Below are 24,693 nucleotides of genomic sequence, written 5' to 3' on the forward strand. Positions count from 1 at the left end.
AATAACTGAGAGTCCAAAATTCTGTTGCTTTCACTTGAGAGACCAGTGAAAATGTTACTGGGTGATTTGATTCAAAAGTTTAGAGGATATTGATTTCTGCAATTAAGAATGCACAATGTCCCTTTAACAGATAAATCGTTAATGCTGTGATGTTAAAATTTTGGTTCAGGCTTGAATCCAGATCTGGTTTGTAATGCATGTTTGAAGTACCTGCAATTGAGAAGCAACTACATTGTTGTTATTGTTGTTGGTTGTTCCGGGGGACCCAGGGAAATAAACAGACTTCCGGTGTGGACTGGAGAGCCTAACATTAGAGTCCTGCTTATGTTACAGTATGCTTTGAATTTAATGCTGCGCTCTATACGGAGGAATGAACACATTGAGTGTGCGAGTGTTAACCAAGAATGAACACAGTGTGCGAGTACTTTCTCGATAGGTTCAGGGAGGTACCAGCGAAGGAGAGACCAGGAGATTAACCTGAGGGAAAACGAGTCTGAAGGGAGATGATATTGCAAGTACAAGATGGTTTAAATCCAATAACATTGTACATTAATGTCAAAAGCCAAATTCTACCTGGGGTAAGTCCAGATGGAGAGGGAAGTTGTCTCCGTTGCCTTGCTCCACGGGGCAGTACTATTGTTGTTAACTCTCATGTAATCTTGGTTAACGTATATCTACGGACAAGAGCTGTAATTTATTTTAGTAAGTGACTGGGAAAAAAATGGTTTGTTTTAAAAGTGCTGGCAGACTTGTTTCGAGTTATGGAGGTCACAGCTCGCTGGAACTTATTTGTTTATGTTTGGCTGGCTTACACTGGCTTGTGTGTGGGGAAAAAAAGAGGACTGATAACGCTTTGATTTTGCAGCCTGGCGGACAAGAGCTTTGTTTGGGCTGAAAGTTAGAATCCAGCATTTTGCAGCCCTGAGCAGAGTGGATTGCTCATTGGGCATGTTAATCAATTTAACAGAGTGGTGGAGTTCTGTGGAAATGAAATGCGGGCAAGTGGGGTTATAACAAGGGGACATGCAGAAAATAGGGCAAAATGGAGAAGATTGTCATGGGGACCGCAAGGCTAACCCCCGCTCTTGCAGGGAAAATGGCCTTAAAATGCCTGTTGTTGTTGTTGGTGGAGTTCTGTGGAAATATAAATCCAGTGTATACTGTATGTTTGTTTTGAGCAAAGGAAGATGATGTCATCGCATTGGATCCCACCCAATGTCAGAAGGTAACTGGAGAAGTGGGGTACTGTTTTCTCTTGCAGGAGGGTGGCAGAATTTTCCCTCCAGTGACAAATGATTTTTGTTGGCAAACAATTTTTGTTTCCATTTTGTTTTATAAGTGAGCTGGCAAAAAAAAAAAGACTGGGGATAACACTGTGCCAGTCAGGAGAAGTGGTGCCCTTTGGAAGTGAGTTAGAGTCTGGTTAGGTTCTGGGGCTTGTGGTTCGCCTCTGTTGTCTGTTTGTGTCTGTCTGTGAGTATGACATCTCAGAGGGTTGTGTGTGACCAGACTTGAGCATAACGCAGATGGAGTGGTGGTGCTCTGGTCTCCTGATTGGGGGAAGGTAATTGTGGTTATGGTTTTACCCCTGTCTGTCTGTCCGATTGTGTTCATGAAGTCCATGGTGCGATTCCATTGACGCCAAAGTTGAGCATTCAGGAGCTGAAGCGATTTAACATCGGAATGCATCTCTCGGAGGACCACTAGCTGTTCCAGGAAGGTAAGAGTGAAATATGGTAATGTGATCTTGTGGACAATCTGTGAATGTCTAGACAGATGCGCCTGAAAGGGGAAATTGACCTGACAACTCGAGTGGATTGTGTCTTCAGGCAAGTTTTGGGATTTATGAAGAAAGTCAGAGTAAGTGTGAGGAAAGTCAGAGTAAGTGTGAGGAAAGTCAGAGTAAGTGTGAAGAAAGTCAAAGTAAGTGCGAAGATGGCGAAAGAAAGTCAAATAAAATGAAGCATTTGTCAGTGGCAAGTGGATTTGCAAGGCTTGCTGGTAAGGTAGAGGAAAGGTCTTGAAAGTTGATGGTAAGGGCAGCAAAATAAAAAAGTGGCTATGGATTGTTGTTTTTGAAGTGATGAGTGGTTGGTTTGCACTGGGGGAAATGCACCAATGGATGGGAAAGTGTTGGATTTTGTTCAACAAAATTGCGCTAGTTTTCCACATGCAGGTCAAGGAAGTAATGGGCGACTCAGCTACAGAACAATGCAATCCTGATCAGAGTTGATTGGGTGTTGGTGAAGAATTGGAGGCAGATCACAGCTCTGCAGCCCAGGTGAACGGGACTCCATCCGGTACTTTTTGTATCACATCAATGAAATTATTGCTCATCCTCCTGGGGGTTGATAGGGCGTTTCCATCAAAGAAAATGCAGATTGGACGAGCGTTAATTCCCAAACAGGTAGCAAATTATTCTGCTGCCAAGGGTCAAGAGATACTAGATACTGTTGTGAAAATGGCAGGTAGATGCCTGTGCTGGTGGCACTGAATGTGGGGCACAGATGTGAGAATTAATAGTGGAGATAAGTCTCTCCGAATTATACGCTTGTAATGATTAGGGGTGATGACAATGTAATGGTTACCTAGTGTTACCGAGCAATAGGATTAGTCTGAAGAGGAGGAGGAATTGATTGGGTAACAAGAGCAAGCCAATGGAAGTGTGCACGTTACTTTGCACGTTCGACTCAAGGATTCTAGGTCATACGTGCAAAGGAGGCTGGAGTTGGTGATTGTGGGCGGAGTTTTGCGGGAAGATGCATTCGCTCGGTATTCATGGCAACTGGGAGACGATTTTTAATTTTCAGACGATTTTCAGTGTTCCCATTGGCTAGTCCAAAAGACATGGGATGAGTGTGCGTTTTATCAAGGGATCAATACCAGTTGATTGTTGTTGATAACTACCAGTTGTGATGTAGTGTGTTGTGATTTAATGTGTAATATTTTTGCATGCAAAATGATTAATGCGAGATTTAAATATGGTGATGAAATAATGCAAGTGTATATGAGAAATATGTGCCTCAGACTAAAGTTGCAGGAATGAAACGAGGTTGCAGGAATGGCAGCGATGCAGGATCATGTTCACAAATGTGTGTTAAAAAAAAAAAAGATGATGTTTACAATGCAGGGATGCACGGAGCAGGATGGAGAAGATGTGGTGAGTTTCTCCTTACCATTGGCAGGTTGGTGATAGATAGTGTTTAATGAGTCAATGCTTCAGACTTACAATGTCAGATGCTGTGGTGGAAATGAGAACGACAATTATGTAAAACAAAGTGGCACTTGACTTGCTTTTAGCGTAAAATGGGGGTGCTTCTGAAATTGTTTAAGATAGATGTGGCATTTGGATTCCAGACACGACGCATGGAGTGTAGCCGAAAATAGCCAGCCATCTAAGAGATGAGGGAAATAAATGCCAATTCAGAGAATGCGGAGCCAAAGTCCTCATATCGATCATCATTGTCATTGGGGGGGGGGGGGGCGGGGGGCTGGGAAGTGTTGATCTGTGCGTCAGTAAGTTTGCAATTAAGGTACAGGGGAACACCCCTGTGTGGTCCGGGGTCGGGAGGAAGAGGCACGAGTGACCTTCGACCAGATACCAGTGGTGGCTGCAGATCCGGTTCCAGTCTGGGACGGCCCATCGCTCACTCAAGCGTCAGTGGACTCGGCAGACCTCCACAAACACCATTATGGTCATCCTTGAGTCGTATGAGCACTCCGATGCTCAATACAGCCAGGCCGACGACTTCAAGAGAAGTCTTCATTGGCATGTCCCCCAGCTCCTTTGGGGCTCCTATTGCTGTTGACCACCCTATGACTTGTGAAGGCCTTAGCATCAGAAAGGGCTCCTCAAAAGGTCCTCAAGTGCAGACCATGGACAAGTCCATCTTATGGACAAGACAAAAAGTTTACATGGACAAGTCCTATATTATGGTTCAGTTGAGGAGCAAAAATGGCTGAGCTTGCTGCCAAAATCAGAAAACTGCAGAGGTCGGTGGAAGTTTTTGACCGAGACAATAGAGCGTACCATGCATACAATAAAATAAATCAAGGACTTGCCGGGTGAGCTGGCTGTTTACAATAGGCTTGTTGACAAACTGAATGTGAATACAGATATGGAGGAAGTCACACAGGATTGCGATGTGATGAGAGTCCATAATGATTGCAAGGCTGAGGACCTGGATGCCTCATTTAGAGAAGGGCAAAAGAAGGAGGCCCAGCTGAAGGAGATGGAAGCAGACATTAAGCAGCAGTAGCCGGTCACCAATGGCTTGGTCTGGACCTTGCCACATGACAAACAGGAGTGGTACTATGAGTTGAAGTCCAGAAATAAACAGACACAGCAGGAGCTCCAGAACATGTAGCATGACTTGGATGCCTTGACAAAGAAGAAATACAACTTGCAAAGCGAGCTTGTAAACACCCCATAAAGCAGGAAACAGTTGCATTGTATGCCCCCTGTACGAGAGCCTCCATGTCCCTATCTCCAAACCCTCTACCTCATAAAACCCTACCCCCTTCCCCATAATTGAATCTTGCACAGCTGGCACGACTACCCGAATCCAAGAGTTAACTTCACAAACCATGCGCGAACTAACGACCGCTCTGGAGCAAGCTGAAGATTCCGACTCGGACAAGCGTGAATGGCAAAGATTGTGTAGTGTTGAACTCTAAGCCCAGTACCCCATGTGCATTTTGGAAGAGCGAACTTGAAGATTGCCTCTTATGCGTGCCGGAAGAGGTGATCGATTGTGTACGAATCCTGAGGAAGAAAGCGTTGGAAAGGGTGTTATTAAAAGGGCGTTATTAAAAGGGTGTTGCTGATCGCCAGCGTATTTTTGAATGCATTTCGCTGCTTGCCTTGTACAACCAAGAGCTTTATTAACACCTCACTTCAACTGAAAATAAAGGCAAAATGAATGCCTGCTGCTAACCTGAGATTTGCTTTGAAAGGCCCAACCTAAGTAATGAGTGTAGTGAAATGTAGGCATGTAAGTTATAGCCCAGGTGTAGTAACATCTTCTGCCCACTAAAGTGCTCTCATGAATATCTGCCCGCTGACTGCGAGGGGCAGACCTGTGACCATTACGCGCTTACTTAGGAAGGTGAGAAATCACGTTGGCATGAGGCTTGCTTATGTGTATCCTATATGATGTATACTCTTGATGCCTATCTGAGAACTGAAATGATGGTTGCCATGTATTCTTTCTAGATGCTGTTCGAGATTGATTCAGATTAAACTCGGAACGAGAAAGCTGTTGTGAGACTGATTTTTGGAATTATATAGGGAGGCCAATATTTACTCAATCATTTATCTATATCTCTCTCTTTCTCCCTCTCTAGGTCTAAATTATTATGAGGGGAAGGGACTCATAAGAGGTACTTGACTACCGTCTGGGATTTATCACCCAAACTTCATGGGTAGGACCTGACCCACCCGACCACAGCTCGCGTGTTTTCCCTTGAGGAAGGAACTTCACGCACCCCGTGAAGTCAGAGATAAAATCACAGATAGTAAGGAAATACTTCCATGAAAATCCCTAGTGGGACAAAGGGTGATAATGAAATATCTTTCTTTCCTTTTCTAAAAAATATTTGAATATCAAAGGGGAGATTGAGGGGATTTCATTGACCCCTTACACGGATGGAGCCAGATTGTGTCACACTGTGCCCTATTTGACTGAAGTCAGATTGTCTGGCTCTGGTTATGTTAAAGCCAACATTGCATTGATTTAACCTTGCCTCGTCAACTATGTACTATTTCTCTCTGTGAGACAGCAATCACTATCGGTTGAAGGAATGAACACAAAAGCATGTTGACAGTTATTTCGACCTTGGGCAAAGTATTGTTACGGATCTCAGATTACGGCGCTCCCCTTACTGAGGGGGGTTTAATCCCCTCGTCTATTTCACTGGCCATCCGAGTCCTAGAAGATATCGCGCTCCATTGCGGGGTTGAGGTTGACCAGGGCAGGGTGACTGGTCAATGGAGTCCCAGATACCTTCGCCAACCTCTCCGCAAAGCAGGACGATACTTCTGCTCGAGCCACGGACAAGATGGAAGATTGCCGAGCGGTTTAGCAATCCGAGGCTCGAGCCGTTAGCAATAAAACTAACCCGATTCTGAGCGGTTGGCCAAATCGTGCAACAGGTACTCAATGGGGAAAAGACTAAAGCGACCGGATGAGAGGAACCAAAGATTAAGAAGGGTAAAGGAAGAACAAATATGGTTTATTACTATCTAAAAGAGGAAACGAAAGAAGGGAATATACAAGAAGAGGAAACAAAAGGACATAGGGCAACCTTATACACTCTTATATAACATGCCCAGGACAAACAGACAGACTCACACGAAAGGTAGCTGGTAGGGGAGGAAGGTCCAGGCAGATGGTTCCAGGGTCTGAGTCCGCCGCGAAGAATGGCAGGCAGCTGGCGTCGTTGGCGCTCGACTGGACCTTACAAATGCGAGGGGCTGGAATGCGCGTACGTACAGCGTGCCGAATGCTCTCAAAACCACGGCAGTTCGTATCGAAAACGATCGTCCCAAACGATCCTCCACGCAATGTTCTTGTATGCGCCGCCTCTGCACTGTTCTCTCGCATCTGCCGATCTCCCCCGCATCTGCTCTCTGCTCTTCTGCGTGAAAAGGCTTTGCGTTCGCGCTTTTATTGCAAATCTCGCATATTAGCCGCGTCCGCTTTGCTCCGATAACCGGTGAACACGCCTCGGCCCGGATTGGTCACGAGGGTTCATTGTTACCTCCCCTCGTGACGCGTTGATGGGGCCACGCCTAAGTTCCTAGCCACTCCTCCCTTCTTCTCCAACTTGACCGCGGGCGTAATGGCGTCTTGAGAAGGGCGCTGCAGCTGGCAGAGAAGCCATATAATTTGGAGGGCGGCTACGCCGCAATATGGATGCAGTGGGAGTTTAAGAAGGAGGCTAGGTTATTTGATTAATACAACGCAGAGTCAAACGATTGGAAACAGATCCTGAACTGAAACATAGACTAATGAAATAACTAAAGAAGATCCTATGGTGTCCTACGTGTTGTACATGGCCTAACTAGGGTGCGACCTTTACAAAGGGGGATATTTACAAGAATTATTATTTTACAAAGTGAAGGTTCTAAAAACCGTAACACAGCACCGGTCTCTCCTCCAGGCACGTCCCGTGCCGACAAAAACTTTAACTTAATGTGACACTCAGGTGTAGTAACCCTCTACTATTAACCTTACCCTGAGTGCGACAGTTTTAAAACAATGAAGTATGTCCCGCCTGCTGCGTTGCATTCTGTCTAACTGATTCACGCACACAGGATAACCGAATCATGGAATTAATTCTCAAAACTACACATCGACGGTGGGGAGCATTATTTACAAAGACACTTTATATGGTATTTACAAAACTAAACCCAGGACCTGTTATTTTGGGAAACAAAAGCAGAGTTTTTGGAAAGAGGAAAGGTCATGCACTGCACTGCACCGGTACACCATACCCACGGGTGCTCTGAGACGCACAATTGATATTGCAGTGCAATCTCAGAGCACCAAAAGCACCACCATAAAGCACCCAATAAAAAAACACAAAGCACCATCCAGGGCACAGTTATACAGTTCAAAAAGTCACACTGGCGTCCTCGCTGCACAGCCGATGTTCTGCTGGGGTCGATGTTCTGGGTGTCTTCTTGACTTGCTGCCTATTTGAGAGATAACAAAAACACAAAAAGGGCACAAAAGCGTCCACTTTTTTGTTTAATTACGGCCAGCAGGGGCCAACTAGGGTGGTCCACCTGCTTGGCATAGGTGCCACCTTTACCGTGGTCCGCAAGCAAGATTCCCCAGCAGTGGCCATGCCACAGCCGTGTGATCCATGATGTGGTGCTCGGCCACAAACGTGTGGTCCATAAGTGGTGTACCGGTCCAGGCAGGCAGGCAGCGGAGGTGCGGGCACACAACTGCAGCGCCTGCACGCTTTCCCCTCAGTGCCCAGAGAGCACGGTCCATAGGTGGGGAAGGAAGACAAAGCAGGGTTAGCGGGGTGCAAGGGCGCAAGAGTACACATCATCACAAGGTAATGCAGAGGTGAGGTGCGCAGGAGAGCGAGCGGAGAAAGCTCGTCCCTACCGTACGTCCCCCCGTCACCTAATCTACCCTTGCCCCTTACCCCGTATTTACACAATTTTACAAATCCGTCGCTATCGTCTTGTCTTCCCCATATCTCCCCTAATTCCAAATTCGTCCACAATCCCTCTAACCAAATTTGCCATAAAGCCCAATTTCTCATCAATCCCTCCTGAGGAGGAAGAGATGGAACATCACAAGCACAATGTCACCCCCACGTCATGATGCGTCTTACAAACCAGACATTTGCACAAACCGGTGGTGTGGAGTCCTGTCACCCTGGTGAGTGGATGTTGATGGTGCGAAGAGATTCCAATCCTAACTATACTCTAAATGACTTTAACACACTTACTCTACCCGGGGTCTTTTCCTGCCAAACCATTGGCCATCTTACACTATGTGGTTCTAAGAACCGAACTCCCATTGACCAAACTGTGGTGCTCACCAATTTGGGGTCTCACTCCCCCGATTCTACTCCCTGTGCCCTCACACAATTTCCGGGCTGGGTTGTGTGGTGCTCCCAGCAGGTCTGCTCACCTGCACACCTCCACCACTGCAGTTGTCTCCCGAGCTTACCTGCTCCTTACCCTAACCTACCTGGGGAAGGCCCTCTGGCGCTCTCACCCCCTACCGCCTTCTCTGGCGTCGGGCTACCCGGGTCCGTCCTCCGGATCCTCGGGCCCCATTGAACCCGACTGGCTAACAGAGCCTACCTGCGGCCTCACCTGGCCGACAGACTAACAGTGGCGGAGTGCTCAACCAATCACACTCACTAACAGGCCACACGCCCAGCCAATTGACTCCACTAATGCACCCAACACAACACTTCCGTGCAACTACCCGCACCACAGATGCCAATATCCAACCACAATTTACCTACTCCCGCTACCTACTTTTAAACTACCCTCCCCGGGTACTCGTGAAGGGGGGTCCATCTTCCCCATCCACTCCTTTCGCACCAACCACTCCACTCCACATATTCCACACGACTCACTCCACACCATCCATTCCACACTCCATTTATTCCAGACCATTTATTCAATTCAACCATTCCCCATACACCTGTACTTCACTTGCACACCTGTGCCCACACACACCGCCACCCTCCTTCCCTCCAGGACCATTCACTCAATACAACGCACAATCACACCTTTCACAATACTCTGCTCAATCACTTCCTGCACACACACTGCATCATCTGATCTCACTACTCCCTTCTGAAACTCACGCTCCCCGTCACCCCTTATACTATTGCACATCCCACGTCGTTATCATCCAAACTAAGCTATTCTACGTCCCCTACTACAGGTATCATGTCGCTACTTAAATCAACAGTTACCTACTGTCATTTCTAAACCCTAACATTATAACCTAACCCTCCCGGGCTAGTTTACACAGCCAATCCCCATAAACTATAGCTCCTTTGCCCACATATCGTGTGAGGGATGGTAGAGATACCACCCCCCGACACTGGGTATCAATTTCCAATCATCACTATTCCCAATTTCGAATCACTAGTAATTTCCAGCCAATTCCCTGCCAATTCCAAACAATTACACTATCATCATCACAGTCCTCTATACATGAGCCTCCTCGGTGCGTCATTGCGTTATCAAAGCTCGGCTTCACAAAGCCGAGCAATGCATACGGGTGGTTTGGTCTACTGCAGGTTGGGCCCGTCCGGCACTCGATTCAGGGGAGGAGGTTTACTCGGGCCAAGGTTCAAGGCACCATCCCGGTGCGATGCCTTGCGCTCCCAAGCGCGATGGCCCATCCTTGCCCGGGTGGAGCGCCACCACCACAAGGGGGCCCCGTTCTGACCCCTCCTACCTCCCCTCAAACTGGGCCGGTCGCTTTGCCTGGCAAAGTGCGGACTCGACCGTGCAGGGCGGGGCCCGGCCCGAATCGTGCACGACGCTCCGAACAGGAGCGACGCGACACCGATCCCCGCTGGTTCCCGCAATACACAAAGCCCGGCACGGACCGGGAGCTCGCGTCGGCTATACGTCGGCCTAACCGCTGCCCCGGTCAACATCGATGCTCCCCGTACATGCTCACACCACGCGTTCCTTTTTACATTCACCAAACCCGACGCTCCAACGCCTCTCGTACATCCCATGCATTCTACTCGCGCACATTCTTGCGCATCCATTCCACCATTCGCACACTCTGTTATCACACACTCCGTTCCACACCTTTCTTCCCCCGTTACGTCCTCCGTAACACTCACCACGGGTGTGCACTCTTCTGCACACCCAATCATCACCGCACACTCTCGCGCCAACTCTTGCGCACACTTTCCGGTTGCATCCTCTGTAACACACCACGGGGGTGCACTCTTCTGCACACCCAATCATCACCGCATACTCTCGCGCCAACTCTTGCGCACACTCTCCGGTTACATCCTCTAACACTCCCCAACACGCGCTCCGATGTGCCCTTCCGCACACGCGCCACGACCAACTCAGGTGTGCCTCCTCGCACCCGCTCCTCATCCATCTCACTCTCCGTATCACTCTCATCACACATACACTCCGACATGCATTCTCGCTCGCACTCAGTTTCACTTCCATACTCTGTCGTGCACTCTCCCTCGCTCTTGGTAACACACTCGCGCTCCGACGCCATTCGTACACGCGCGCCGTTCACCTTCACACACCTTTTCCTCACACGAGCGCCATTTTCTCTCACACAGCGCACCACGGACCTCCCACAAACGCCCGCGGTACACGCTGGGATCCCAAGCGCGCGAAAAGAATTTTCGCGCCAAACATTCTCCCGCAAAATCTTTTTGCACCATATACCACCTTACTCACCTTTGGGATCCTCCTCTCCACACGCACCTGCAAATCTTTATAAGGATTAGCAAGTACAGCATCAGGATGTGAATTCAGACCTTGTATGCATTCCATCTCAATCTCCGATTTAATTCCTCTCTCTGCCATCTCTCCAATCCCAATTTCCACTACTATTTGTTCGATTAGATTTCTTTTTTCTTTAATTTCAATGTTTTTTCCCTTGACGACCGCTGCCTCTATTCAAATTTTCTCTGCTACCTCGGCGGTCGCCGGCTTCCCCATACCCTGGGTCGCGATCTCTATACCCGTCCAGTTACCTGCGCCTTGCTCCAATTCGCTTTTCCCGCGTTCCTCACACCGCGCTACCCCGTCGTGTACAAATGCGCTTTTCCCGCCCGACCAGCGGGCTATGTCTCTCCCCATCTTTTTTATTATCTCCCCTCGTTCGTCTATTTTTTTATTCAGTTGGATTAGGAGCAATTCAATGTTAGAAAAGGCTCGCACAGCGGGCTCAGCTGCCGCGACCACGTGCGAGGCGCCGCCATCTTGTGCTCCTGCAACCCCCGCCACCTCTTTGCTTTCCTCCTGCATCTCCTCCATCTCTTCCCTGGGGTCCTGGGTCGACCCTACCCCCTCCTCTATCTCCCCCACCGGCATCCGACCGCCTTGATCATCCATGGCACGATTATAAATTTGGTTGTTAAATAATAAATTTCGGCCGCTCGTAATTTCGCCCAAATTTTCCAAGGTGGATTAAAAATTTGATTCGGGCTTCAATCCCACTCCCCGACACCAATTGTTGCGGATCTCAGAGTACGGCACTCCCATTAGCAAGGGGGGAGGGGTGGTTAATCCCCTTGTCTTGTTAAGCTGGCCGTCTCCGGTCCTAGAAGATATCGCGCTCCTTTGCGGGGTTGAGCTTGACCAGGGTGACTGGTCAATGGAGTCCCAGATACCTTCGCCAACCTCTCCGCAAAGGAGGACGATACTTCTGCTCGAGCCACGGACAAGATGGAAGATTGCCGAGCGGTTTAGCAATCCGAGGATCGAACCGTTAGCAATAAAACTAACCCGATTCTGAGCGGTTGGCCAAATAGTGCAACAGGTACTCAATGGGGAAAAGACTAAAGCGACCGGATGAGAGGAACCAAAGAATAAGAAGGGTAAAGGAAGAACAAATATGGTTTATTACTATCTAAAAGAGGAAACGAAAGAAGGGAATATACAAGAAGAGGAAACAAAAGGACATAGGGCACCCTTATATAACACGCCCAGGACAAACAGACAGACTCACACGAAAGGTAGCTGGTAGGGGGAGGAAGGTCCAGGCAGATGGTTCCAGGCTCCGGGTCCGCCGCGAAGAATGGCAGGCAGCTGGCGTCGTTGGCGCTCGACCGGACCTTACAAATGCGAGGGGCTGGAATGCGCATACGTACAGCGTGCCGAACGCTCTCAAAACCACGGCAGTTCGTATCAAAAACGATCCTCCACCCAATGTTCTTGTAAGCACCGCCTCTGCGCTGTTCTCTCGCATCTGCCGATCTCCCCCGCATCTGCTCTCTGCTCTTCTGCGTGAAAAGGCTTTGCGCTCGCGCTTTTATTGCAAGTCTCGCATATTAGCCGCGTCCGCTTTGCTCCACCTCCCGGTGAACACGCCTCGGCCCGGATTGGTCACGAGGGTTCATTGTTACCTCCCCTCGTGACGCGTTGATGGGGCCACGCCTATGTTCCTGGCCGCTCCTCCCTTCTTCTCCAACTTGACCGCGTGCGTAATGGCGTCTTGAGAAGGGCGCTGCAGCTGGCAGAGAAGCCATATAATTTGGAGGGTGGCTACGCCGCAATATGGATGGAATGGGAATTTGAGAAGGGGGCTAGGTTATTTGATTAATACAACGCAGAGTCAAACTATTGGAAACAAGTACACATACATTCAAAGTACACCGCCCCATGCCAAATAATTAAATATGCTGCAGCGCGGCATTGCCGGGGCGCCTCCGGCGTCCGGCAATACCGCAGTGCAGCTCATTGAGGCTGCATTGGGAGGGAGAGGTGTACACTAATTGATTGATTAATTGTATAATTAAAATCAATAAAAGATTATCACAAAATATTTTCATAATCAATTGGCTAATCGCATAACTAAACCACTAGTGCTTCATCCGAAGATGTATCTTTTAGAAATTTAATTAAATAATTCATTTATAAAAAATTAAATAATTAATTGATTACTCAATAAATAATTAATCGATTAATCAATAAATAATTAATAGATGAAATGATTAATCAATAAATCAAAAATATCCTTGATAGCCACATCACTTGGTCACTCATGTCCAAATATTAGCTTCCCAGCTCAAAAGGTGCCTGAGATATTGGCCAAATGAGAAAGAAAATAAATAAATGATTAATAATGAAAATAAATAAATAATAATCATAAAAAAATTAAATTATTAATCAATTTGGTCAGAGAACACATAAACCACCACCATTTCATCAGAATCTGTAACTTAAAAAAAAAAATTTTTTTTGTCATTAATCGAATAATTAAATAATTAATCGATTAATTGATTAATTAATAAATCAAAAATATCCTTTGCAGCCAAATCACCTGGTCATTGGCATGTCCAAATATCAGCTTCCTAACTCAAAAGGTGCCTGAGTTAATGGTCAGAAGAGAAAGGAAATTTGATTAATTAAATAAGTACTTAATTAATCGCTAATAATTAAATAACTCCTCAATTTATTGATTAATCAAAAAAAAAAAACCGTTTTTGACAAAGCACTTTCTCACTATTGTGCCAAAATTTCAGCTTCCTAGCTCAAAGGATGGCTGAGATATCGCCCGGACAAACAAACAAGAAAGAAAACAAGTACACATACATTCAAAATACACCGCCCACATGCCAAATAATTAAATATCCTACAGCGCGGCAATACCGCAGTGCACCTCATAGAGGCTGCATTGGGAGGGAGAGGTGTACGCTAATTGATTGATTAATTGTATAATTAAAATCAATAAAAGATTATCGCAAAATATTTTCTGAATCAATTGGCTAAAAGCATAACTAAACCACGAGTGCTTCATCCGAAGATGTATCTTTTAGGAATTTAATTGAATAAGTCATTAATAAAAAATTAAATAATTAATTGATTAATCAAGAATTAATCAATTAATCAATAAATAATTAATCGATTAAATGATTAATCAATAAATCAAAAATATCCTTGATAGCCACATCACTTGGTCACTGTCATGTCCAAATATTAGCTTCGCAGCTCAAAAGGTGCCTGAGATATTGGCCAAATGAGAAAGAAAATAAAGAAATGATTAATAATGAAAATAAATAAATAATAATCATTAAAAAATTAAATTATTAATCAATTCGGTCACAGAACACATAAACCACCACCATTTCATCAGAATCTGTAAGTGGAATTTTTTTTTTTTTGGACTTAATCGAATAATTAAATAATTAATCGATTAATTGATTAATTGATTAATCAATAAATCAAAAATATCCTTGATAGCCACATCACTTGCACTCATGTCCAAATATTAGCTTCCGAGCTCAAAAGGTGCCTGAGATATTGGCCAAATGAGAAAGAAAATAAATAAATGATTAATAATAAAAATAAATAAATAATAATCATAAAAAATTAAATTATTAATCAATTCGATCAGAGAACACATGAACCACCACCATTTCATCAGATTCTGTAACTAAAAAAAAAAAAATTTTTTTTTTGTCATTAATCGAATAATTAAATAATTAATCGATTAATTGATTAATTAATAAATCAAAAATATCCTTTGCAGCCAAATCACCTGGTCATTGGCATGTCCAGATATCAGCTTCCTAACTCAAAAGGTGCCTGAGTTAATGGTCAGAAGAGAAAGGAAATTTGATTAATTAAATAAGTACTTAATTAATCGCTAATAATTAAATAACTCCTCAATTTATTGATTAATCAAAAAAAAAAAATACCGTTTTTGACAAAGGACTTGCTCACTATTGTGCCGAAATTTCAGCTTCCTAGCTCAAAGGATGGCTGAGATATCGTCCGGACAAACAAGAAAGAAAACAAGAAAGAAAACAAACAAGTACACATACATTCAAAGTACACCGCCCCCATGCCAAATAATTAAATATGCTGCAGCGCGGCATTGCCGGGGCGCCTCCGGCGCCCGGCAATACCGCAGTGCAGCTCATTGAGGCTGCATTGGGAGGGAGAGGTGTACACTAATTGATTGATTAATTGTATAATTAAAATCAATAAAAGATTATCACAAAATATTTTCATAATCAATTGGCTAATCGCATAACTAAACCAGTAGTGCTTCATCCGAAGATGTATCTTTTAGAAATTTAATTAAATAAGTCATTTATAAAAAATTAAATAATTAATTGATTACTCAATAAATAATTAATCGATTAATCAATAAATACTTAATAGATGAAATGATTAATCAATAAATCAAAAATATCCTTGATAGCCACATCACTTGGTCACTCATGTCCAAATATTAGCTTCCCAGCTCAAAAGGTGCCTGAGATATTGGCCAAATGAGAAAGAAAATAAATAAATGATTAATAATGAAAATAAATAAATAATAATCATAAAAAAATTAAATTATTAATCAATTTGGTCAGAGAACACATAAACTACCACGATTTCATCAGAATCTGTAACTTTAAAAAAAAAAAAATTTTTTTTGTCATTAATCGAATAATTAAATATATAATTAATCGATTAATTGATTAATTAATAAATCAAAAATATCCTTTGCAGCCAAATCACCTGGTCATTGGCATGTCCAAATATCAGCTTCCTAACTCAAAAGGTGCCTGAGTTAATAATGGTCAGAAGAGAAATGAAATTTAATTAATTAAATAAGTACTTAATTAAACGCTAATAATTAAATAACTCCTCAATTAATTGATTATTCAAAAAACAAAAAATACCGTATTTGACAAAGGACTTGCTCACTACTGTGCCGAAATTTCAGCTTCCTAGCTCAAAGGATGGCTGAGATATCGTCCGGACAACCAAGAAAGAAAACAAACAAGAAAACAACCAAGAAAACAAACAAACAAGAAACCAGAGTGAAAACTGAGTACTCTCTTTCAGCGTGCGTCACTGCCGAGCCCCCTTCGGTGCCCAGCAATGACGATTTGCAATGCCTGGAGATGGCATAGGAAAGGAGCGGTGTACAACAAGAAAGAAACCAGAGTGAAAACTGAGTACTCTCTTTCAGCGTGCGTCACTGCCGAGCCCCCTTTGGTGCCCGGCAATGACGATTTGCAATGCCTGGAGATGGCCTAGGAAAGGAGCGGTGTACAACAGATCCTTAACTGAAACATAGACTAATGAAATAACTAAAGAAGATCCGATGGTGTCCTACGTGTTGTACATGGCCTAACTAGGGTGCGACCTTTAAAAAGGGGGATATTTACAAGAATTATTATTTTACAAAGTGAAGGTTCTAAAAACCATAACAGTATATTAATGCCAGTGCGACTTGGTGGCTCCCTAAGATGCGAGAGTCGTGGGGACTCAGCAATCTTCCTCGCATGTAAGCCTTATCTTGAATAAGCCTTTGTAAGCCTCTCTTGTACATTATCTGGAGTTCTAAAAGTGCTTTCCTAAGTAATGGGTTTAAAGGTAAAATCCACGACATATACATTTGGGGCAAGGAGAGGGGAGGCTATTCATAGATACAATATTGTGACGGTTACAAAGTCCGGGTGCATGAACATCCATGGCACGTAGGTCCCTAGTTGGTTATATCGTTAGTATTTGTGCTCATATAGACCCCCCCCCCCCACCCCCACCCATTGGCTGAGGGAAACGAGGCATAAGCAGTGTGAGGGCGGTAGATAGGTCTTCTTCTTCCTCCTTCTCTCCCTCTATCCTCCTGTTTTTCCTTCAATAACCAGCTATTATTGGCCCATATATGGTGGTTACCATTGCACATTTAGATACGGTATCAATTCGGTTTCTCCATCTCTCCAAGCACATTTAGACATACATTATTGACAACCGTATTGAATCTAACTCACCAGTAATAACTGTCCTTGCTTTCACAGCCTTTCATGCACCACACGGAACCAATTTAATAACCACCGCACCTCACAAACCACAATCCAGAAATGGAAAAGGAGCCAGAACCTTCTGCCTCTTTGAATGAGCATGGAGGGAAAAGCTTTCGAGCGAGAAAACCTGTTAGGAAAAAAACAGCGTTGCGCACGGAAGAACTCCAGCGCGACATGATTGACCGTGGAAGGAGGCGGTGCCTGGCGAGTGCATCAATGGGAACGCACTGTCGCGGGTCAAAGAGTAAGCTACGACCTTTGCTCCAGGAACTCTGCCTCCGATGAACTTTGATCCCAAAAGTCTCTGCCCCAATCAAAGCAGCTTAAAAGGTCAAACGGCGAGCAATTCACCGCTATTGAAACATGCAATGGACACTGCTATTGACTTGTGCTGGAGACAACCAGCTGGCCATCGCGGACCATAGGAAGAGATGCTGCCAGGAAGCGCTGGATTTGCTGGACTCTGGACCAAGGGCACTGCAGCCAAGTTGAGTTGAAGCAGGGGCACTGCGAGGAGAGAGCGAGGAGGGTTTGATGCGTGAGGGCGAGCAGGCAGGAGGTCCCTGGGATGGGGAGATAACTCCAGAACTGATATACACGACTTTATTTTGCTGTCCCTCTGATTAACTTCTGATTCGTAAAGGGATGATCGATGACGTGATGTGATGTGATGTGATGTGCGAACAAAATATGGAAGATGAACGTTCGCACTACGACATGCGCTGCTGCTGCTAAAAAAAAAAAACATTTATTTTTTGATTAATGCATACGGGTACATCTTCAGTCTATCTAAACTGTACCACAAGCCAAAATAGGGGCAAGGAACACCAGGAATACTATTTGAGGAAGCCAATTTCCTCAAAGGACTACGATCCTCATGGAGTTTATTGTCCAATATGGTGTTGCTAAAGCAAGGTGTTGCAAATGCTCACATGATAAACAGGACAGGCCTTTTATCAGTGGCTGACAACTTCCATGTGCAACCAGCTCATGACATCGAGCAGTCTGCAGATGGAGGTGCTGGATGGCCCGCGACTCATGGCATTGAGCGAACTGCGACTCAAAGCGTTCAGCGGCCCGTGGCTGGAGACGTCGAGCCGCACATGGCTGAAAACGTCGAGCGACCTGCTGGACAGCCCGTGGCTCATGGTGTCGAGCGACCCACAGCTGGAGACATCAAACAACCACACACAGCTGGAGACGTCAAGCAACCCTCAGCTGGAGTCATTGAGAACTCCACAGCTGGAGGCGTCTGGGCAGCCTGCAACAAATGGCATCAAGCAGCTCGTAGCTGGAAGTGCCTCAGCTTGTAGGTCCTGCCTCACACCGAGCTTGTCTTCACGCTGTTGAAACCAAAGCTTTCAGAATCATTAGAATCTCCCATGATGAAGCTAACTCTGAGGGCCTTTTACTTACTCACCGCAGCGCAGGCAGGTAGGTGGTCTTTCTGTCTTTTACCGAATCCTATCCGGCCGAGCTCCCCCAGCTCTATCTCCCAAATATTCCCACAGGTCGCACAAGATATGCCAGCAACCCTCTTCAGGTGAAATTGCCAAAATCAAGACTCTCTGCTCACCTTCACTCCTTTATTCCTCTTTACTCCCACCTCTGGAACAAACTCCCCCACTCTCTTCAATCCCACTCCTCCCTCGAGGTCTTTAAAACAGCTGTTCACCACCATCTCTTATCTTCCCCCATCCAAAACCTTGATCTCTTCTACGCCCGTTAATTCACCCCCGGATCCACTTTTATTGAAATACCGACTTCTTTCCTGGAAGTTCTAGCAGAGTCCATGTGTTTTATACCTCAAAAAAACCCCCCACCCCCCGCCTTCCCATGCCTCCTCCCCCCAAGCCCTCTCCCTCCCACAGATTTTCCGATGTTCCTGTTCTCTGCTGTTGTACTTGTGTGCTTCCCTCTCTCTCCCCATCTCGTCTCCCGCTCCCTTTATTGTATGTTTTGTGTGCCCTTTTTTTTGTGTGATTGATGCTAGTTTCTACATGAGCCTCGATGTTGTATACAAAAAAAAGAAAAAAGAAAAAAAAGTGTGAACAACTTGCACCCCATGAGTTTTTCGCACCCTTCGTGAATGAAATGCAGAAAATGTTTTCAGATTTGTCCCGTGAAAAAAAGGGAAACTTGCCATCACCGAGCTATCTCAGGTAAAACAAGCGTTACGCCTAGGTCCCCCGTCGGTGAAGTGATGCGAGTTGACAAAGTGGAAGATGCAAGGCGGCCATCTTGGATTTTGACGTGGCGACCCAATTTTCAATAGCGTTCTTCCTTATGCCTTGATACACCCACACACCAGATTAGAAGTTGGTACTTCGCTTATTTTTCAAGATATTCATCTCAAGGTTCAGACATACATGGCGGCGGCCATCTTGGATTTTGACGTGGCGACCCAATTTTCAAGAGGGTTCTTCCTTGTGCCTAGATACACCCACACACCAGATTAGAAGTTGGTACTTCGCTTATTTTTCAAGATATTCCGCTCACAAGGTTCAGACATATATATGGTGGCGGCCATCTTGGATTTTGACGTGGCGACCCAATTTTCAATAGCGTTCTTCCTTATGCCGAGATACACCCACACACCAAATTAGAAGTTGGTACTTCCCTTATTTTTCAAGATATTCAGCTCACAAGATTCAGACATACATGGCATCAGACATACATGGCGGTGGCCATCTTGGATTTTGACGTGGGATGCACCCGCACACCAAATTCGAATGCAGTCCTTCGCTTACGCCCGCACGCACGGACACACGGACAGAGGGGAAAACCATAGTCCCCCTTTCGCTCCGCGGTGCGACGGGGGACAAAAAGGACCTTGCCACCACAAAACGTACAGTACGGGACTCGGAGCGCTAAGCCGAAGATAACTGCGAGGATTACCGCCATGGAAAGGGAGAAAATCCCTCAGGTTGTTGGAGATCCCCTCGGAGGAAACCACAAAAATCCTGGTGATGAGCGTGCATGGGTTACCATCGAGGCAGCTCAGCGGTGAGATAAGCAGCCCTGACCAGATTACAGTTTACTTCGCTAGGACGACCGACCGTGACCATATACTTTGTGCCTTCAAGCAACCTTGCGAGAGACGGAATGCCACGAACAACCCACTGCAAGCTGAGCGCGCCTTACAGTGCGCATACAGATCTTCCAGCCAAGGTGAAGAGGGACAGGGCTCATATGTCTATCGATGGCTGACGATCTTTGCAAAAAACAGCTGCAGACTTTGTTGATTTCACCAATATATCAGAAATTGCATGCCATAATGCAACCCCGTACTTTTTTTTTTTGTACACAAGATCGAGGCTCGTGGAAGAGCTAACATTAATGACAAGAAAAACAAAACAAACGGACACATAAAACATATAATAAAGGGAGCGGGAGACAAGATAGGGAGCGAGAGAGAAGCACGAAAGTACAACAGTAGACAACAGGGACATCGGGAGATCTGTGGGAGGGAGAGGGCTTGGGAAAGGGGAGGGGGCGAGGGGGGGGGGGGGAAGAGCATGGAAAGCGGGGGGGGGGGGGGGTGGGAGGGGTGGAGGGAGAGGTATAAAACAAAGGGACACTGCAGGGACTTCCAGGAAAAAAAGTCCATTTCAAAGAAGTGAATCTGGGGTGAATTAACGGGGGTAGAAAAGATCAAGGTTTTGGACAGGGGAAGATAAGCGATGGTGGTGAACAGCTGTTTTAAAGACCTGGAGGGAGGAGTGGGATTGAAGGGAGTTTGTTCCAGAGGCGGGAGAAAAGAGGAATGAAGGAGTGAAGGTGAGCAGAGTCTTGATTTTGGCAGTTTCACCATAAGAGAGTTGCTGGCAGATCTTGTGCGACCTGAAGGAATATTTGCGGGACAGAGCACAGACAGAGCTGGGGGAGCGGGGCAAGAGAGGCGTCTGTAGAAGACAGAAAGACCACCTACCTGCCTGCGGTGAGAGAGTGAAAGGCCCTCAGAATCAGCTTCATCATGGGAGATTCCAACGATTCTGAAAGCTTTGGTTTCAACAGCGTGAAACCGAGCTAGGTGTGAGGCAGGAGCACCAGCCCAGAGGAGAGAGCAGTACTCCATCAAGCTGCGGGCGAAGCCTTGTAGTCGGTTTGACGTTCCTATGTACTCAATACCCAACCTAGAAATGTTCTATCCTATGAATTTTTTTCGTTGATTTGTACTCCCATGGGGTCCTAGAACAAATTCAGCTTGGTTGCCCAAATTGCAAGTTTGGGCACCTCTGGTAATTTGCATAAATCCAATATTGCCGCCGGGCGGCATTTTGAAAATCTAGCTTTTAAACCACTTGCCCAATAATGATATGTAATACATCTTTTAGGGGGTTTTGGGGTGTGTAGAATCTATTTATTCTGTTATTTTTTCAATTCAAGGTGAAGATCAGGTGCAAAAGGCCAGGTTAAGTGTCATTTTCGTAAATGCCGAGTGGGTTGCCTGTGGTTTGTTCAATAACTAGTTTCTAGTCCCCAGGACGGATAAAGAAAGATGGTGGATGCACTGAACGAGTTTGCTATCTAAGTTCTGTAAGTTTGGGTATATCTATCGACATTTATTCACTGTTAAGAGCCATAAAATCTTCAATATACTGAATAACATTCTTGCCAAATCTGACACAATTCTAATATTTCTTTTTTTCTCTCTCTTTTTTGTCTTTGACAGGATTCGAGAGGGCTGTGTGTAGTACCTTCATCGCTCATCGATGGTTATGGTTGTCTCCGCAAAGGCAACAAGTCGGGTCTGGTCAAACGCCTCGGTGTGCTTGAGATCTTGCCAACTGCTCCCGACATTGTTATCGTGGATGTTTCACAGCTGTTCTACCATATTGTCTGGCCACACGGTGGCAGTCCCTTAGATCTGATTGCGTCCATCCAGAGTCGTTTAAGTCAATATCCAGATCGTACTGAGGTCGTTGTCTTCAACAAGTACCAAGATGTCGTTTGTGCCAAGGATCATGAGAGAATGCAGCGAGCTGGTGAAGTTGTCACCGACGATGAGCTCTCCATCACCAGTCCTCTGCCCAAGAGAGATGCAATCCTGAAGAGCAAGAATAACAAACGGAGGCTGGCGAGCGTGTTGTGTACCTTCAATCTAGGAGACAATTCGGCGATGGAGACTCCGAACTATGGTGTGTTCGGTCATGACGAAGCAGACGTCACCATGATCTCCTATGTCCTTGAGGCTGCCAGACGTGGTCATGGCGTGATCCGTGTGCTTAGTGACGACACAGACGTGTTTGTCCTACTGGTCTATTGGGTGCATCGGGCGAAGCTGCAATGCGAGGTGCAGATGGAGCGGTGGGATCGGACAGTGCTGGACATCAAAGCCACCTGTGCTGACCTAAGGCCAAAATGTCTGCAGCTGCTTGGTACGCATGCCCTCGGCGGGTGCGACACAACATCATATCCATATGCCAAAGGGAAGATCCGTGCACTGAACATCTTGCTTGATGGGGACTTTCCAGGCGTGGCTGATGTCCTGGGTAAGGTGGGCAACACACAGGCAGATATGATGGAAGCAGCAAAACCCTTCTTCGTTGCTCTGTATGGTCAACTGCCAGGAACATCCATGAAGTCTGCCCGCTTCACACTTTTCACCAAAAAGGAGAAAAGTCCGAAAATCATGGCCCTGCCTCCAACATCTGCCAACCTGTTGCAGCATGTGCTGCGGGCTCATCTGCAGGTCATGTTGTGGAAAGCTGCAGATCACCAAGCCCCACCCGACGAGTCAGCCAATATCACTCGCTTTGGATGGGAGATCCGGGATGGCATCCCCGTTCCTGTCATCGCTCAGGGTGACCCAGCTCCACCAGATCTGATTGACGTGATTTTGTGTCAGTGTAGGGCACATGGCAAGAAGTGCAGGACCGAGGCATGTGGCTGTCACAAACATCTTTCATGCACGTCATACTGTAACTGCTCTGGTCAAGAGGGATGCTGCAATCCGTACGCTAAGAAACGAGATGCTCAGACTGGAGATGAGGTTGATGTCGAGAGGGAGGATGTTCAAGGAGATGATTTTGAAGAGGGTGTGGATCAGGAGAGTGAAGGCGATGAGAATATTGACGATGGTATTGTTGATTCTGAAGACAATGAGGTTATTGAGGATGAAGACGATGAGTGGGAGAAAAGATGAAGGTTATTAGGTGACACCCGGTATATACTTCATTACGGTTGTAGCATATTGTTTAAAACCACCTTTTATCTGCAGTAATGCCAAGCCTTGTAACATCCTTACAATGACGTTTATGCATAATTACTTAATGCAATAGTTTTCCTCATCATGAAATGTGAATGGTCAAAGCAATGTGTTAGTTTCAATGTCATCTAAGCTAGGCTAATATCCATAATGATCTTTCAAATATTAATTATTACTACTTTCTCAAAGACAAATGTGTCAAATGTTACATGATTATCCATTCCGTGGCATGAACATGAATAAACTATTAAAATGTAATTTTGTTAAACTTTTCATCTGTTGTCCACCGAGAGGTCAAATTTGACCTTGACCTGAAATGACCTTCAGCACCTGAACTTGACCTTGAATTGAAAAAATAACAGAATAAATAGATTCTACACACCCCAAAACCACTTAAAAGAGGTATTTCATATCATTATTGGGCAAGTGGTTTAAAAGTTAGATTTTCAAAATGGCACCCGGCGGCAAGATTGGATTTATGCAAATTACCAGAGTTGCCCAAACTTGCAATTTGGCCAACCAAGCTGAATTTGTTCTAGGACCCCATGGGAGAACAAATCAACAAAAAAAGTTCATAGGAAAGAACATTTCTAGGTTCAGGAAATATCAAATCGACTATTGTATGTGGTGAAACTGGTGTTGCCTGGTGGTGTTGGGCTAGCGGCTAGGGTGCCAGCTTAGGATCCCAGGATCCTGGGTTCGAATCCCGGTCGATCGCTGAATTAACGCCAGGGGGGTTGACTAAGCCTGTCATCCTTCCGAGGTCGGCGAATTGAGTACCAGTTCACTGGTAATTCCCTGCTTGTCGTAAAAGGCGACAAAAAGGGTTGGCGGCAGGAAGGGCATCCGGCCGTAAAACATTGCTTCAAAAAGGGGACCAAAAAACAACAACAACCACGGTCCCCGAAAAAGACCAACCCCCGCTTTTCGGGGAAAAATGGCCTCTAAAGGTGTTTTTTTTTTTTTTTTTTGGATGTGGTGAGGAGCTCAGGTGTGTCAAGGAAGGACTTCGCACGACGGAGGATGCCGAGTCGGCGACTGGCTTTGGAGGCCAGCTTGGAAATGTGGTTTTACCAAGGAAAGATCATGGCAGACAACAGTGAGACCCAAAAGCTTAAAGGTGGGTTTTCACGGGACACGCGAACGGTTCGCGAAGGATGCGAATGTCGAAAAAATGGCAAAGTCCAACATTCGTATTTTAGGCTCCAAAAGTTCGCCAAACATGCGCGGGGGTTCGGAAGCGTCGTCAATTGTTCGCAGGAGTCGTTTTTTGTTCGGCGGGAATTTCAAAAAAGTTTGAAATGAATGGTTCATTCCATTTCAAAAAAGTTTGAAATTCCCAGCGAACAATTGACGACGCTTCCGAACCCCCGCGCATGTTTGGCGAACTTTTGGAGCCTAAAATACGAATGTTGGACTTTGCCATTTTTTCGACATTCGCATCCTTCGCGAACCGTTCGCGTGTC

General features: G+C 45.7%; 2 protein-coding genes across 6 annotated transcripts in view; one reads left to right on the forward strand and one right to left on the reverse strand.

The window, feature by feature from the left end:
• LOC137422104 (uncharacterized) overlaps window positions 1-24,693 on the reverse strand; it is a 235,562-nt gene that overhangs the window by 58,073 nt on the left and 152,796 nt on the right. The gene's annotated exons all lie outside the window — the stretch shown is intronic.
• LOC144890997 (uncharacterized) lies at window positions 17,201-23,485 on the forward strand. Its single transcript, XM_078772902.1, has 2 exons — window positions 17,201-17,503; window positions 21,692-23,485. Exon 2 carries the CDS (start codon window positions 21,992-21,994, stop codon window positions 23,162-23,164), a length of 1,173 nt encoding a protein of 390 aa, XP_078629028.1. The 5' UTR covers window positions 17,201-17,503; window positions 21,692-21,991; the 3' UTR covers window positions 23,165-23,485.

Source organism: Myxine glutinosa, chromosome 2 (genome assembly GCF_964187855.1).
Source record: "Myxine glutinosa chromosome 2, kmMyxGlut1.1, whole genome shotgun sequence".
NCBI classification, from domain to species: Eukaryota; Metazoa; Chordata; class Myxini; order Myxiniformes; family Myxinidae; genus Myxine; species Myxine glutinosa.